The following is an 18,552-nucleotide window of genomic DNA, read 5'->3' as shown; positions in this document are numbered from 1 at the left end:
TATGCTGAGCTTCTGTGTGTCCCTGATGAATAGACTTGAAGTTCTCTATGTCATTCTGAATGCTCCTCTGTCATAGGCCAGAGATTGCCCTAAATTGATAGAGCTATTAAACTTTTTTGAGGAGTCTTTGAGAGTGCCCTTGAATTTTTTCCTCTATCTGCCTGGTGAACAGAGATCAACGTAGTGTGTCTGTTTCAAAAGTTTGGTATCAGGCATGTGCTGGGGATTTGGTTTGGGACAGGACGCTGCTGTTAGTTCTGATGTCCTGCCATTGATTATGTCTTATGAAGATAGCATTGGTGATATCCACCCAATGCTTTGAGGCTCCAGCTGTAGATGCTGCTGAAGACCTGGATAGAGTGATGTGGAGAGAATATTTCCATCAGTAGGAGAGTCTAGCATCTGAGGGCACAGCCTCAGAATAAAGGAGCATCCTTTTAAAACTGAGACAAGGAGGAGTTTCTTCAGCCAGACGGTGGTGAATCTGTAGAATTTGTTGCCACAAAGGACAGTGGAGGCCAAGTCATTGGGTGTATTTAAGGCAGAGATTGATAGGTTCTTGACTGGAAGGGGGTTAAGAATTACGGGGAGAAGGTGGGAGAATGGGATTGAAAAAATCAGCTGTGATTGAATGGCGGAGCAGACTTGATGGGCTGAATGGCCTAATTCTACTCCTACATCTTATGGTCTTTTATGGGAGGGAGGGATCAATGCAGCCCACTAGGCAATGATATTTGTGCCAGGTTCTTCAAACACCCTTTTCCTCTGGCATCAGCAGGTTGCACTGGCACACCAAAGGTGGTGATCAATTTTGTCATTGGTGTCTACCTTCATTGAGAGGTAGCTCCCGAGAAATGGGAAATGCTCCATGATTTCCAGTGTTTCTCAATGAATCTTTATTGTCAGTGTGGAGGTGTTGTACAGCAGGAGCAAGTTGGTAAAGGACTTTAATCTTGTGGATGATGAGTGTAAGATCCCTCCTCTCACATGCTTCAGTGAATGATGACTTGGAGCTATTCCACCATAGCAATCATCGATTGTGTGCTGTGTTCAGTGACTGAAACTGGGGTTACCTTGGTTCTGAAGCTTGATCAGTTTCCCATTTATCCTGTAGATTAGTTCCATTCTAGTGGAAAGCTTGGAGGTGAGGTGCGGAGAGAAGGATTGAGAAAGGTGTTGGTACGATGACACAGCCTTACATGACTCTAGTCTTTGCTGAAACTGAGTCAGTTTGGACCTATCGTTTAAGATCATAGTTTGTAACACACATAAGATGGAAACAGACAATCTTGAAGAGGACATTCCACAGAGATGGTTCAGGGGGAACCTGCCTGTGACTTTCCTTGTGGCAGATGGTAGAGCGACCCCTCAGTAGTCGAATTTCTCTTTTTTTTTTGAAAATGGTCCTGTAACGTAGCTTTCTCTTTCCATGATACACACGCTTATTAAAAAATAGACTGCAAGGTTATTGAAGCCATTTCAATGAGAGAATTAGATAAGAACAAAGAAAAATATGGAAGTTTGTGGGAAAGAGCAGGAAAGCGATTTTGTGAACTAGTTTTACCACTAATAGCATTTAAATTTTAGTATTTCTGTTTTTCTTGTATGTATTTGAATTGTTAACATCAGATGAATATTGTCTAATTTTATACCTTGATTCAGAACTCATGTTTGGGACTGATCAGCCAGCTAATGGAGTACTCTTGCTGTTTACATCTTTCTAGTCACGGTGAATTATGGCCCTAGCAGATTATTCAAGGAATGTGGGCTTTGAAGGCTGAGCCAGCATTTAATTGCCTATCCCTAGTTGGCCTTGAGAAGATGATGATGAGTTGCCTTCTTGAACTGCAGCAGTCCTTGGGGTGCGGATATGCCCACAATGCTGTTGGGCAGGGAGTTCAAGGATTGAAACCCAGCAACAGTGAAGGAACAGTGATATGTTTCCAAGTCAGGATGATGTGTGGCTTGGAGGGCAACTTCCTGATGGTGGTGGTCCCATGTTTTTACTGCCCTTGTCCTTCTAGCTGGTAGAGGTGGTGGGTTTGAAAGGTGCTGTCCATGAAGTCTTGGTGAATTGCTGCAGTGCATCCTGTAGATGGTACAAACTGCTGCTACTGCGCATTGGTGGTGTAGTGAGTGAATGGTTGTGGATGGGGTGTCTGTCAATTGGGCTGCTATATCCTGTATGGTGTCGAACTTCTTGAGTGTTTTTGAAGCTGCATTCATCCAGGCAAGTGGAGAATATTCCATCACACTCCTGACTTGAGCCTTGTAGATGGTGGATAGCCTGTGGGGAGTTAGGTGGTGAGTTACTCACCACAGGATTCCTAGCCTCACACCTGCTCTTGTAACATATGACTACTCCTGTTCAGTTTCAGGTCAATGGCAACCCCAAGATATTGATAGTGGGGGATTCAGTGATGGTCATGCCATTGAATGTTAAGGAGCTGAATTGTCTCTTGTTGGATATAGTCATTGCCTGACACGTGTGGCACAAATGTTACTTTCCACCTATAAGCCCAGGCCTGGATATTGTCTAGGTCCAGAGTCACGAATGGTGTTGAACATTGTATCTTCATTTGTTGTCTTTGTTACATAGAGAAAGGGAAGTAATTCTGGATCTTCAGATACACTAGAAGTGATCAGAACATGAGGAAGTAGATAGGTTTAACTCTGATATTGACATTCATTCCCAAAGAAATTTCAAATTTACAAAAGTAACAACTTTCATAAGGCATTTATATTTTAGTATTAAAATGAACACATTAACTATTTTCAGTTTAGTTGTAAGTGTTGGTGTTTGATTCTAACTTTCTTCTGCTGTGTGTTAGACAATACTGAGGAAGTACTGCATTACTGCATTGTCTCTTTCAGATGATGAGGTAGAATGAAAGTGAACAGGTTAACTACTATCACCATTGGCATTATTTTAAAGGCAGCACAATGGCAGAGCAGTTAGTGCTGCTGCCTCACAGCTCCAGAGACCTGGGTTCAGTACTGACTTCTGGGTCTGCCTGTGCAGAGTTTGCATGTTCTTCCTGTGACCATGTGGTCTTCCTCCAGGTGCCTGATTTCCTCCCGCATCTCAAAAGACATAAAGTCATAGAGTCATACAGTTCTGAAACAAGCTAGCAGGTTCATAAACTGGGAGACCAGTAGATTCCATTTCTAAATTCCTCCAACATTAAACTGAGGGAGTGAACTCAAACTTAAAGGGGACTTAGATAGTCAGTTGTTGTGGCCAAGTTCACATAAGTTTAGCCCAGGTAATCTGCCATTTCTTGACTGGACAATGAGTTTCATTCCAACATCATAACTAGTTTGATTTTAAGGTCTGCCCTGAGCCATGGAGAGCAATCAGTCCACCGAGTTCCCTATTTTCATTTGTGTAGAAGAGCAGATTAGAAGCCAAGTTGTTTATGGCATGGTTGTAGCTAGCTATGTTTTTTGAGGCCATGTTGTCATGCCACTTTATGCCAGGCTTTCCTGTAGAGCAGAGACCAGAACTGTACACAATACTCCTGTGCCATGGTGTATTTGTTGAGATGGTATGAGGCGAACTAGACAGATGTACTTTGCTTGGTTTGATAAAGGTGTACAAGATCTACAAGGAAGTGGTTGAGGCAGGTACAATAACAAAATTTAAAAGACACTTGGACAGATACATAGATAGGAAAGATTTAGAGAGACATGGGCCGAACGTGGGCAAGTGGGACTAGCTTAAATGTTCGGCATCTTTTTCGGCATGGACGAGCACTGTTTCTGTGCTGTATTGCTCTATGATTATGACTCACTATAGCAGAATTCATCACTGCAATCTTTGCACCAATTTTTGCACCATTCCATTGCTTTGTGCTTGTCACTATTTTTTTTTACCATGTGTTCTATTTATTCTGTGAGCTTCACACAAGCAAAGAATTTCATTGCACCCTGGTGTATATGACAATAAACTAATCTAATCTATTTTGAAAATTACCTTTGGCCAGTGTTTTTATTGACAGTAGTACATTTGGAAAGAGGAGTCTCACAGCTAGCTAAAATCTAAATAAGCTATGGCTTCCCCCTCACCACTCAACCCCAAGAAATTATTCAATAAAATTGATATATATCAAAATTGTAATGTAATGCAACTGCTTCCTGTATCATAATTTTTTTTATTACAGTTCAAACTTTCAATGAGCAGTGCCATGGAGGGCTTGACGTCAATGATTAACTGGAGGGTGGCCGCTTCAGCTTTAGTTACAGCCTTAGAGTTTGAGGGACAACAATTAAACCAGTTAACAATAGTAGATTTTCATTCAGTATGGTTTTATAAAACAGATCAGCTTTCTTTTTATGTTTTCAGCTCTTTTTAAATTCTTTCTTCCTTTTAGTGGAATCTGATCAGGAACCGAAGGATTTGCTGCAGAATAATGCAGAAGTGGAAGAAAGGTTGGCTAGCCAGGATGATGGCTTGAGTTCTGAATTTAGGACTTACATGAAGGCAAGTGTCAAGCTCAGTGCTTCATGGGGATGTATGTACACAAATGTGCTCTTGTTGGAAACAGCATTTGCAAATGCCCATTTCCTTCATTGAATGTAGTATTGTTTCTTTAAAGCGCATTTTTATTCAGTCAAGGGAAAGCATACTGCACCAGTACTCCCTCTTCTGGGAAAGTTAGATGTTGTCAAGATAACTGAGCAACTGAGAACTTGTGTTTGACTAAGAATTTTTTTCCCATTCACTAAATTATGTAGTTGGGTTCATTTTGATGCATGCTTCACCTGCTGTTGATTCAGGATCCACATCTTCAGGTACTAATTATGAAGATCAAATAGACCTTTGGAGAACAAGGTGCAACAATTGAATGGAGATCATGTTTACTTGTAAACACTTTCTGCTCCTTCCTTTGAATGCAGAATTAGAGTTGCATTAAAATTCAAAACAGGAGAATAAAATTTTAATTGAAATCAGCACTATATTCCTTTAATTTTAAATGAGATTGCAACGTTTTCCATAAAATAATTTTATTCAACTGAAAAGTTCCATGTTTTAATATATGGAAATACCAAGACCTTTATTGAATATTGTACATTCTACTATTGCATTTGTGTTAACTGGTGAAGCTAATCCTAAAGTCAGAAGCAATGCTTTGCAGGTTACAATATTTGTATCAAAGCTTCGAGCTTAATATGGCTTTCTCGGGTGTGGAAGAATTTTGTTCATTATATTCAATGTTTTCTAAAAAGCTTTGGATTTGTTTCAGAAAGATGTTTCAGGTAAATATCCTAGATACACCTTAATTGGTTGCAAACATTAAATACAATAGTTTAAAGATTAACTGGCCAGTGTTCAATCCTCAAGGTCAGTAATCTGCTAAAAGAGAACAATTTTGAAATGATTGGCCAACCACTTTAATAGATAGAAGCCTTTAAGTGATTAAAGAAATAATTAATGTGTTGTAATGTCCCAAACTGCAGGCCAAGCATGTAGCATGTTCTCTGTGCCTTGAGATCTGACCTTGTCTTGTGTATCTTCTCTGAGCTGTGTGGAAAGGAGCCTTGTTGTTTCCCACAGTTTGTAGCACTGTCACATAACCCCATTCCTTTGTTTCTCTCTTCTGTTCGACCAGACTACACACATTTAAGATTGAAGATGGTAGGAAAAGTAATATCTCCTATTTATGTGCTACTCACATTTATAAAAAGTGACCATTTAATTAAAAACTATACTGGTCCCATAGATATGAAACAGGTAGCTATGATGTACTAAAAGGAACAATCAATCATTTATATACTTACATATAAATGATTTTAGTAACAATTTATTCCACCTAAATCTGCACCAAAAATTGCTGCTTGGACAAGACTTTATTCCCAGTGATCAGATATTTTAATGAGCATACCCAAGATTAAAAGGAGATTATGTGCAATTCATAGAAATGCATGTAACTGTATATGATTATCAGTCATTGTAATCATGCCCATAGGGCAAGTGACTAACTTTCTTGTTGCTTTTCCTTTTACATAGGGAAGGGAGCCTGAGGAACCACTGAGAATTGAGGAAGATTCAAGTTGGACAATAGAACAAATGTTCGTGATTTTTGTTTAGTAATTCTTGTTCAGATATGTTCAATTAATATTTCTATAAAATCATACTGGAAGTCATTGCCATGTGCATCATCTTCCATCCAAAACCCAATCCTAATGGGTTTTCATCTGTGCAGACAGCAAGTGGGCTATTTCATTGTGGTGCTTGAAACACATCAGTCTGAGTCTGCACAGGTCAGGAACATTACCAAAGAATAAACCACTCTGCAGGACCTTAAACTACTTGCCTTGGTAGACAGTGCCATGAAATGGCAAATGTGACCAGCCCTCTCTCAGCTTTATCTTTCTGTAAAATTTATGTTTTGCCTGCCATTGCAAAGGTGGATGTTGTCCTTGCTGTGCAAAGATTGGGGCACTGTCTCCTGTGTCCAGATTTATAATGCCAGCCACTGGGATGTGTTGAGCTTTTCTATTCTGGGGGTGACAAAATTGTGCAGTTAGTCGAGCTGCTGCCTCACAGCACCAGAGACCCAGGTTCAGTCCTGGCCTTGGTTGCTGTCTGTGTGGAGTTTGCACATTCTCCCTGTGACCATGTGGGATTCTCCGGGTGCTTTGGTTTCCTCCCACATTCCAAAGACATGCAGGTCTGTAGGTTAGTTGGCCACTGTAAATTTCCCCTAGTGCGTAGATGAAATTGATGGGATTGTGGGAAAGTGGAATGGGATTGGTACAAATGGGTGTTGACTCAGTGGCTGAAGGGCCTGTTTCCGTGCTGTGTGACTATGGCTCCATGACAGCCCATAGCAAGTTTGAAATGTACATCAATCTTAATATTATTAATGTTGCAGGTATGGTTAGTAAGTTTGCAGACGACACAAAAATTGGTGTTCTTGATAGTGGGGAGAATAGTTTTAAGTCTGCAGGATGATTGTAAGGTGGGCAGAGCAAGGGCAGATGGAATTATTCCTGGTAAGTGTAAGTTGATGCACTTTGGAAGTACAGGACATATACAGTTAATGGTAGGGCACTAAGGAGTATTGAGGGGCAGAGAGATCTTGTTCATCCAGAGATTCCTCAAGGAGGCCACACAGGTAGTTAAGGTGGTGAAGAAGGCACATGGGATACATGCCTTTTTTAGCTGGGGCATAGAATATAAGAGCAGGAAGGTCATGGTACAACTTTATAAAACATTGGTTAGGCGATAGCTGGAGTATTGTGTGTAGTTCTATTCACCACACTATAGGAAGGATGTGATTGCACTGGAGAGGGTGCAGAGCATATTGACCAGGATGTTGCCTAGCATGCAGCGGTTCAGTTATGAGGAGGGACTGGATAAGTTGGATTTGTTTTCCTTGGAGCAGAGGAGGCTGAGTCGGAACTTGATAGAGGTGTACAAAGTTATGAGGGGCATAGATGGAATAGGTAGTAAGAAACTTCTCCCCATAGCAGGTGTGTCTAAAACTAGAAGGCATAAAGCTTTAAGATGAGAAGGAAGAGGGTTAGGTGGGATCTGAAGAAGAAGTTTTATACCAGAGGCTAGTTGGAATCTGGAACACACTGCCTGAGAAGGTGGAAAGGCAGTTACTCACAACATTTAGGAGATATCCAGGTGAGCACTTATATTAGGAATACATGGAAGGCTATGGACCAAGTGCTAATAAGTGGGATCAGAATAAATAATTGACATGGACATAGTGGCCCAAATGGCCTGGATGTACAACTCTATGAAAAGGTGGCAAGGCAAACTTGATAAAATGTATGCCTAATGAAAGATTCACCACTTGTATTATCTAATTAATGTTATCAGAACAAGGGAAGTAGCTGAAATATTGTACTAGGTCAGAATTAAAGGATCCTTGTCTCATTGCCTTATATGATACTGTATGAAGAATATTTTGGATAAATATGGCCAGTTACACCACATTTCTCAGGGACAGCATTTGTTCTGTCATGCTGGTTATAGTACTAATTTAATCTCATTTGCCCACATTCTTTCATTTTCTTCCTTTTCAAATAATTCACACTTCATTTTTAATCTCTGTCTTTCCTGGTGGAACATTCCATGTTTGAATACTCCTCTGTGAAGAAGGAAAGCATATCCAATGTAATTGCAATGTTGACATTCTCTCTTTTATCAAGTCACCAAACACGGGAAATGGTCATTTAGCTTTTGCTTTCTTAAAACCTGTTAACCAAACACAAAGGATGGCAGAGAAGGGAAATATAACAAAATTCGTTGACAGTTTAACGCAGATGATTAAGTAGATGGACGATGCAATTTAATGTTGAGAACTGCAAAACAATGTATTTTGGGACAATGCATACTTAGAACGGAGATATAAGAGACTGCAGATGTTTGAATTGGGAGTAAAAAACAAGCTGCTGGAGGAACTCAGTGGGTCAGACAGCATCTGTGGAGGGAAAGGAATACTTGGAATGTTAATATACCTAATTGAAGAGGCACATATAAATGGATCTTTAGAGAGCAAATAAAGAAATTAAAGGCAGATGGGAGTCTGGAATTGAATATGATACCTAATTTCCAGAATAGCATTGTATTTGTGCAAGGTATTGGATAGGCATCTGTGATCTAGGCATCTTATCTCAGCAAATATATTGTTGTGCAACAAACAATCTACTGGAGGAAATCAGTGGGTCAAACAGCATCTGTGGGGAGAGGAAAGAAATTGTCGACATTTTGGGTCAAAATCCTGCATCAATATATTGTTGAGTTGTGGTATTGTAGTCTTGGTGAACAAAGGTACATAGGTATTTCTGAGCTTTTAACAAGTCTGCAGTGTGGGCATACTCCATCTTAGCAAGGCTCTTTTAGCCAGAAGTGATTTGTATTTACAAGTGGGCTATATCCCTAATGGGCTTAAGAGGCGCGGAGAGGTTACAATTATCTGTTCCAACCTGTTAATGCTGTATGTCTTCATTTTAATTGCAAGCCTCTTGACCATTTGTGTATATAACACCCTTCACATTTTCTTTGTACAACTGAATTCCTCAAAAAAAATCAGTTCCATTTATTGATCATTTTTGTGATCTGCGGATGTTTTTATTCCTGTGGTTTGCAAATATTCTTTGTACATGTTGTACTCATGTTTTTTTCATGCATGTTATGTGTATTCCATGTAATTAGTCATCACAGTTATTCACAGAAAGGAGTGTTGCTAACTTGTCCTGTGACTGGTGGTGTGTAGGCTGTTCGGTACTAGTTGGAGAGGGAATGCTCCCGATTGTAATCATTGGTATGGCTCAAGGAAATAATTCAGGAGGTTTTGTTTCAATAGAATTAGAGAAAAATACTTCTGTGAAGAGCAAGTTCTCTTTTAATCTAATCTCACAGATCAGAAAGTCAATTTCTCACTTTTAATATCATATTTCTGTTGCAGACCAAACACAGATGACCATCTGGACATTGAACCAGAGGTGGCAGAACATATGAGTTCTCCGGAAGGCATTGTCCAGGAACAGCAGAGGTACTTTGTAAAAGTGAAAGCACTTTACCTTTATTAAATTTCTACTCTGATATTCCTTTTTTCCCCATGCTTTCAATTTTCTCCCTATCCACAGTCTTATCTCTTCCACCTCCATTTACTCATTCAAAGAACTTTATAGGCTTTCTATAATTTGATAGCTTTTTTTTATCCTGCTGTTTAAACAAAGCCCTGCAGTAAAAAGTTTGCTTGCAAGCAGCTTATTCGTTAATAAGAGCAACTTCTTTCAACTGCAGAAAATACTTAAAATACTCAGTAGGTGAGCCAGCATCTTTGGAGTTTTTTTTCTTGCTGTACATTTCTGGCCCCCTGTATCTTTAGACATCCTTCTTTGCTCTGACTCCACCAATTTTAATCAGACCACCTACGTCCTCATCCAAGTCATTTATATATATATTTATTATATATATATACACACATATACACACACACACACATATATACATACATACATACATATATGTAACAAACGACAAAGGTCCCAGCAAAGATGCACCACTTTTCACAGCTCTGAGTTGTTTGTGTCAATCTGCCTTCTCCCACTGGTTAGTTTGGGTCTTTTGAGTTGTGTCCCAAGAGCCTGTTTCAAGTTACTGAAGACATCTTAGAATGCAAGCTGTGAACACAGTTTGTCATCACCTTTTGAACCATATTGAGAAGATGTACAAAGGGCAAATTCAGACTGAATTGCTGTTGTAATTATCTAGTTGTCAACACTGGTAACTCTACATTTACTTGACAACAAATTAGTCTTACCTTTGACAGAAGACAAAAATTGCACACTTAATAATCAACCTGCAGGCTGTCTGACCTATACCCTGCACTGTGGTCAATATTTCAAAATAACAAAGTGTCGTTTTTTTTCACATTTATTTAAATATGCAGGATGTAGCATTCAGATTGTCACCAGCAGGAATAAATTATTCAGGCATATGAAATAACGTGAAAAATAGAAGTGGGCCATTTGGCCCCTTGTACCTGCTCCATTATTCAATAAGATCATGTTCGATCTTTTACCTAAGCACCTTCTTGCCATGTTAACACCACGTTCCTTGATTCCCTTAACATCCGAAAATCTGATGATCTTCAATTCTGGGTGAAGAAGCTTCTTCACGTTTCAGTCTTGAATGATGGACACCCTATTTGGACACTGTGACCCCTAAGTTCCAGATATCCAGGAGGGGAAATGTCATCCTTGTATCTATCCTGTCCAGTAGCATAAGAATTTTCTATCTTCCACTGAAGTCATCTTTCATCCTCAGCTCCAGAGAATCTAGAAGAAACCATCCTTCCCCACCACATCAATCTGGTGAACCTTTGCTATACTCCCTCTGCAACAAGTATATCCTTCCTTCCTTAGGGAGACTAGACCTTAACATTGTCTTCCAAATGCAACTTCACCAGGGTCCTATGCAGTTACAGTAAGAAATCTTTACTCTTGTACTCAAATCTTCTTGTAATAAAGGCTAACATGCTGTTTGCCTTTCTAATTGTTTGTTCATTTTCAGTGACTGGTCCTTGTGAATACTAACACTTTTCAATCTGTCAGCATTTGAAAAATACTCTGCTTTTTCTAGCACAATAAGTAACGTCACTTTTCTACGTTGTTTCATCTGACCATTCAGTCAGCCTGTTTTTATTTTGCCCCCCAATCCCAGCTGCATCTTCCCCTGACTCACGCTGTATCAGCATCAGACTTAAATATATTATACTTGATCCTATTGATATAGCTTGTGAATATCTGGGACCTAAGCACTGATCCCCTAGTCATCACATTCAAAATCATGGGATCCACTGAACGGAGGTTCTTTACAAACTGATCTCCCAGTCTGCGCTTGATTTCTTCATTGTAGAGAGACTACATTGTGGTCTAGAACCATAGAACGCCACAGCACAGAAAACAGGCCATTCGACCCTTCTAGTCTGTGCCGAAAAGTTATTCCGCTGGTCCCATTTACCTGCACCCAGTCCATAACCCTCCAGACCTCTCCCGTCCATGTATCTATCCAATTTATTCCTAAAACTTAAGAATGAGCCCGCATTTACTACATCAGATGGCAGCCCGTTCCACACTTTCACCGCTTTTTGAGTGAAGAAGTTCCCCCTAATGTTCCCCCTAAACCTTTCCCCTTTCACCCTAAAGCCATGTCCTCTCGTACTTATCTCTCCTAATCTAGGTGGAAAGAGTCTACCCGCATTAACTCTGTTTATGACGCTCATAATTTTGTAAACCTCTATCAAATCTCCCCTCATTTTTCTACGCTCCAAGTAATAAAGTCCTAACCTGTTCAATCTTTCCCTGTAACTCAACTCCTGAAGACCCAGCAACATTCTAGTAAATCTCCTCTGCACTCCTTCAATCTTACTGATATCCTTCCTATAGTTAGGTGACCAGAACTGCACACAATACTCCAAATTTGGCCTCACCAATGTCTTATACAACCTCACCATAACATCCCAACTCCTATACTCAGCACTTTGATTTATGAATGCCAGGATGCCAAAAGCCTTTTTTACAACCCTGTCTACCTGCGACGCCACTTTCAGGGAATCATGTATCTGAACTCCCAGATCCCTTTGTTCCTCCGCACTCTTCAGTGCCCTACCATTTACTGTGTATGTCCTACCTTGATTTGTCCTTCCAAAATGCAACACCTCACACTTGTCTGCATTAAATTCCATCTGCCATTTTCTGGCCCATTTTTCCAGTTGGTTCAGGTCCCTCTGCAAGCTTTGAAAGCCTTCCTCACTGTCCACTACACCTCCAGTCTTAGTGTCATCAGCAAACCTGCTGATCCAATTTACGACATTATCATCTAGATCATTGATATAGACAACAAACAACAATGGCCCCAGCACAGATCCCTGAGACACATCACTAGTCACAGGCCTCCAGTCTGAGAAACAATCATCTACTACCACTCTCTGTCTTCTCCCACACAGCCAGTTTCCAATCCAGTTTACAACCTTGCCATGGATACCTAGTGACTATAGTTTCCTGTTTTTCTCTCTCCTTTCTGACATTACATTTGTTATCTTCCAAAATATGGGAACCATTCTTGAATTTATAGAATTTTGGAAGTCGACAATCAGTTCATCCACTACCTCTATAATCACCACCTTTAAAACTTGGCATGCAGGTCATCAGGTCCTGGGGATTTATCAGTTTTTATTCCTATTAATTTATTCATTTTTAAAAAACTAATACTAATTTCTTTGGCCTCCTCCTTCACTCTTGAACTAAAGTTCTCTACTATTTTCAGGAGGTTTTCTGTGCCCTCAACCATGGAGACAGACACAAAATATTTGTTTAATTACTATGCTGTTTCTTATGACATTCCAAACTCAGCATTTTACATGATTGGTGTGAGAGTGGCTGCCATTTGTGATCTGTGCTAAAAAAAAGGAAAGCTTTAATTTATATGCCTTCATACAGTACTTCAGGCCTTGAGCTCTCAGTAATGGGTGGGAAGATCAAGGGAGATATCAGAGGGAGGTTTTATACCCAGAGAGTGGTTGGTGCATGGAATGCGCTGCCTGGGGTAGTGGTGGAGGTAGGTACGTTGGTCAAGTTCAAGAGATTGTTAGATAAGCAGATGGAAGAATTTAAAATAGGGGGATATGTGGGAGGAAGGGGTTAGATAGTCTTAGGCATGGTTTAAAGGTTGGCACAACATGGTGGGCCGAAGGGCCTGTATTGTGCTGTATTGTTCTAGGAGATTTCAAAAAGCCTCACAGCCAAGATGTACTTTTGCAGTAGTCATCATTCTAATGTAAGTATCCTGCCAACCAATTTGCATGTGGCAAATTCCCACATACAGCAATTTGGTCATCGGTTCATAGAATTATACAACACGGAAAAAGCCCCTCGGCCCAACTCATCCAAGCCGACTAAGTTGTTATTCAAGCTAGTCCCATTTGTTTGTATTTGGCCCACATCCCTTGAAACTTCTTCTATCCATGTACCTGCATCTAATGCAACTAAATGTTTTTTAAGCATTGTAATTGTACCTGTATCAACCTCCTCCTCTGGCAGCTCGTTTCATACACCCACCACCCTCTGTGTGAAAGTGTTGCCTCTTTCCAGCTTAATGACATTATTCCTATATCTGGGCAACCAAAACTGCAAACAATACTCAAAAGTTTTGAGTTGTGGGGCAAGTGACTGAGGTGACAGTGGGGGAGCACTTTGGGACCTGTGACCAGAGTTCTGTTAGCTTTGAAATAGTTATGGAAAGGGACAGAACTGGTCCACAGGTTCAAGTTCTAAATTGAAGCAAGGCGAATTTTGACAGTATGAGACAGGAGCTTGCAAAGGCTGATTGGAGTAGGTGGCTTGCAGGCAAAGGGACCACAGGCTTTTAAAGATGAAATAGTGAGAGCTCAAGGTCTGTATGTTCTGTTAGAGTGAAGGGCAAGCCTGATAGGAGTAGGGAACCCTGGATGATGAGGGATATTGAGGCTCTGGCCAGGAAAAAGAAGGCACGGGTCAGGTACTGGCAGCTGGGATCAAGTGAATCCCTGGAGGTGTATAAGAGATGCAGAAGTGTACTCAAAGGAAATCAGGAGGGCAAAGAGAAGGCACGAGATAACTTTGGCAGAGAAGATTAAAGAAAATCCGAAGAGATTTTATAAAAACATTAAGGGGAAAAGAGTAACTAGAGAATAGGGCCCCTCAAAGACCAAAGGGGACACCTTTGTGTGGGGCCGCAGGAGATGGGCAAGGTCCTTAAAAACCTTCTCGGTTTTTACCATGGAGAAAGACATGAAGACTTCAGAGCTAGAAAAAATAAATTGGGAGGTCTTAGGGATGATCCACATTACAGTAGAGGAAGTCCCGGATGTCTTAAAAGGTATGAAGGTAGACAAATCTCCAGGGCCTGACCAAGTATATCCAAGAACACTGTGGGAGGCTAGAGAAGGAATTGCTGGAGCCCTGGCTGAGATATTTGCATCATCATTAGCCACGGCTGAGGTGCTGGTAGACTGGTGGGTATCAAATGTTGTGCTGTTACTTAAGAAGGGTGGCAAAGAAAAACCTGGGAACCATAGGCCAGCGAATATAACATCTGTGGTAGGTAAGCTACTGGAGAGAATTTTGAGGAATAACATCTTGAAAGACAGGGGTTGATTAGGGGTAGTCAGCATGGCTTTGTGCATGGGAGATCATATCTTAAGAACTTGATTGAGTTTTTTTAATGAGGGCAGGGAAGTAGACATGGTTTATATGGACTTCAGTGAGGCTTTTGATAAGGTTCCACATGGTAGGCTGCTATGGAAGGTTATATCACATGGAATCCAGGGAGAGCTGGCTAATTGGATACACAATTGGCTTGATGGTAGAAAGCAGAGGGTGATGATGGAAGGTTGTTTCTCGGACTGGAGCCCATGACTAGTGGTGTGCCTCGGGTGGTTGCTGGGCCCGTTGTTGTTTGTGGTCTATATCAACGATTTGGATAAGAATGTCAAAGGCATAGTTATTAAGTTTGCAGATGATACCAAAATAGGTAGTATAGTGGACAATGAAGAAGGTTATTAAAAATTACGGGGAGATCTTGATCAGCTGGGTTAGTGGGCTGAGGAATGGCAAGTGGAATTTAATTCGAATAAGTGCAAGGTGTTGCATTTTGGAAAGTCAAATCCAGGTACCTATCTACCTGTCACCACCTTGTGCCCACCCCGCCTCCCCTCTTTTGTCCACCGATCACTGATCTGCTTTTTCCTCTTATATATTGGGATTCCCCTTTTCCTATCTTCAGTCCTGAAGAAGGGTCCTGACCCAAAACATTGACCGCCTGCTTTTCTCCACGGATACTGCCATAGTGTTTTTCATCTAGATTCCAGCATCCTTTGTTTCTCTAAATCCAGGTAGGATTTTCACAGTGAACGCCAGGGCCCTGGGGAGTATTGTAGAACGGAGGGACCTTGGTACTTGGTTCACAGAAAGTGGAGTCACAGGTAAACAGGGTGGTGAAGAAGGCTTATGGCATGCATCCTTCATAAGTCAGGGCATTGAGTATAAAAGTTGGGAGGTCATGGTGTGGTTGTACAGGGTGTTGGTGAGGCTCCACTTGGAGTATTGTGTTCAATTTTGGTCACATTGCTCTAGAAAATATATTATTTAAACTGGAAAGGGTGCAGAAAAGATTTACAAGGATACTGCCAGGACTTGAGGGCCTGAGTTATTGGGAGAGATTGGACAGGCTAGGACGTTATTCTTTGGAGTGTAGGAGAAAGAGAGGTGATCTTATAGAGGTGTATAAAATCATGAGGGGCATAGATAGGGTGAATGCACTCAGTCTTTTTTCCCCAGAGTTGGAGTATCAAGAACTAGAGGGAATAGGTTTAAGGTGAGAGGGGAAAGATTTAAAAGGAACTTGAGGGACAACTTTTTTTTACACAAATGGTGGTATCCATGTGGAATCAGCTGCCAGAGGAATTGGTTGAGGCAGGTACAATAACAACTTTTAAAAGACAGTTGGACAGGTACCTGGATTGAAAAAGATAAGACAGTTATGGACCAAACACTAGCAAATGGGACTAGCTTGGATAGGGCATCTTGATTGGCATCGACCAGTTGGGCTGATGGGCTGTACGACTCTGACTCTCTAACACACGATTGGAGATGACGTCGCATTGCCAGCACTTTAAATGGAGATTAATTTCCTCTTGCTCACACTGAAGATGGATGCCATTTACAAACAGTTCATTTTTATAATGTGCAATTTTCTCACAATGCACACTCTTCAAATTGAGAATTTTCTCCACTGCATACCATCTCCTCCACTCCTATCTGCAACGTGTATAAGCTCATGGACTCTGGCACTAAGATCCAGATCATCTGCTTAGCTGCTTCTACTACTTCTTTAATGCATCCTTCGTCCTAGCCCTGAACTTGCATCTTCCTCAGATTCTCTCCTGTGTCTCTGCTGAGTTTACCTTGTCCTTTTCGACTTATGCGCAGCACTTGACATAGCCAACTGTCCAATTCCCCTCTCTCCCAGAACTGGAGGGGGCGCCAGTCACCTGGTCTCATTCTTTATTTAATGGCTTCACTCCCTGTCCTGCACCGTTACCTCTGGTCTCCACCAAGGACCTATCCTTGGTCCCCCCCTCTTCTCATCTACATGCTGCCACTCAGCAACATCACCAAAAGTACAAGTTTCCCATAACATTCCCATGCCTGATAACATTCAGCCTGACCACAATAACTTCTTCCTTCACCCTTTCTCGGCTTCTAAATTACCACTTGAGTTGCGCAACATCCAGTATTGGATGATAAGAAATGGGCACAGAAGCCATAGCCTTCAACACCGACACAATCTGTTCCCTTAAGTGTTACAGTCACAGAAAAAGTGCAGTGAGGCAGATAATAAGGTGCAAGGCCATGAGGAGGTAGATTGTGAGGCCTAGAGTCCATCTTATCATTCTAGAGAACCATTCAATAGTCTTATAATAGTGGGATAGAAGCTGACCTTGAGCCTGTTGGTACGAGCTTTCAGGCTTTTGTATCTTCTGCCCAATGCGGTGGGTGGAACGGAGAGAAGAGAGAATGTCCGGGGTGGGAAGGGTCTTTGATTACGTTAAGTGCTTTACCAAGGCAGCGAGAAGTATAGACACTGTCCCTGGAGGGGAGGCTGGTGTCCGTGATGTGCTGAGATATCGCCACAACTCTCTGCAGTTTCTTATGATCTCAGGCAGAGTTTCTAACTTGCACCAAGTCACAAATGGTTGTTAGGCCTTAATGTTTTCATGGAAGAGCAGTGGAGTTATGCCCAGAGTCTGGCTAACATTTACCCTTCAACTAAAGTCAAAGTAGTAATTATCCCTGTGTCTGCGTAGGTTTCCTTCAGGTGTTCCAGTTCCAAAGACGTACGGGTTAGGAAGTTGTGGGCATGCTATTTTGGCGCCGGAAGCGTGGCGACACTTGTGGGTTGCCCCTAGCACATTTGACGCAAAAAGATGTATTTCACTGTGTGTTTCGATGTACTTGTGGCTAATAAAGATATCTTACCTCATCTCATCTAATCATTACCAGTGGACTGAAGATTACAACGTGAACTGGGGAAGTGGGCCAAGGAATAGCAGATGGAATTTAACTCAGGCAAATGCAAAATGTTGCAGTTTGTTCAGTTAAATGAGGGCAGGGCTTTCACAGTGAATGGTAGGGGCCCTGGAGATTGTGGTAGAACAGAGGGATCCAGGGATACGAGTACATAGTTCCCTGAAAGTGGCAACACAGGTAGATAGGGTGGGGAAGAAGGTGTCTGACATACTTGCCTTCAGTCAGGGCACTGAGTACAGGAGTTGGGATGTCATGTTATAACTGTACAAGTCATTAGTGAGATTGCACTTGGAGTATTGTTTGGAAAGTTAAAATCCCCTACTATGAGAACCCTATTATTCTTACAACTCTTCACAATCTCCGTGCATATTTGTTCTTCTAATTCCCATTAACTATTTGGGGGTTTCTGGTACAATCCCAACAATGAGATCATCCCCTTCTTTTTTCTCAGCTCCACTTATAAAGCCTCACTGAATGATCCTTTGGTAACTTCATCTCTAACTACTGCTGTGACATTCCCCTTATCAAAAATGCAACTCCCTCTCCTTTCTTTCCTCTGCCTCTATGCTGCCTGAAGCACCTGTGCCCCAGAACATTGAACTGCCAGTCCTGTCCCTCCCTTAGCCATGTTTCTGTAATAGCAATAATATCCCAGTCCCACATAACTATCCAAGCCCTGAGTTCATCTGCCTTACCTGTCAGATCTCTTGCATTGAAATAAATGCAATTTAATCCAAGAGGCTTTCCTCGTTCCTGGCCATTCTCCTGCCTGTCGTGCCTGTTCAACTTGCTGTCGCTGACTTCTGCATCACTTTCCAGCTTCTCATTTACCCCCCTGATGCTTGGAATCCCACCCCCCTGCCAATCTAGTTTAAATCCACACTAGTAACGCTAGCCCTTTTATGGAGGACCACTGGAGATTGATATGATAAATAGCCCTGACAATTATTCTTT

General features: G+C 41.4%; 1 protein-coding gene across 6 annotated transcripts in view; it reads left to right on the top strand.

Moving 5' to 3' along the window:
* lrch1 (leucine-rich repeats and calponin homology (CH) domain containing 1) overlaps positions 1-18,552 on the top strand; it is a 216,625-nt gene that overhangs the window by 140,819 nt on the left and 57,254 nt on the right. For all 6 annotated transcript variants that reach the window (XR_007956127.1, XR_007956128.1, XR_007956126.1 and 3 more), the window contains exons 9-11: positions 4,374-4,483; positions 6,011-6,072; positions 9,429-9,515. Coding sequence is in view for 3 of the 6 variants with exons in the window: in XM_052013271.1 (XP_051869231.1) it covers positions 4,374-4,483; positions 6,011-6,072; positions 9,429-9,515 (259 nt within the window). In the remaining 3 variants the exon portion in view is untranslated. The remainder of the gene's footprint in view (positions 1-4,373; positions 4,484-6,010; positions 6,073-9,428; positions 9,516-18,552) is intronic.

Source organism: Pristis pectinata, chromosome 4 (genome assembly GCF_009764475.1).
Source record: "Pristis pectinata isolate sPriPec2 chromosome 4, sPriPec2.1.pri, whole genome shotgun sequence".
NCBI classification, from domain to species: domain Eukaryota; kingdom Metazoa; phylum Chordata; class Chondrichthyes; order Rhinopristiformes; family Pristidae; genus Pristis; species Pristis pectinata.
The sequence above is the reverse complement of the archived record's forward strand: the minus strand, read 5'-3'. Positions and strand labels throughout refer to the sequence as shown.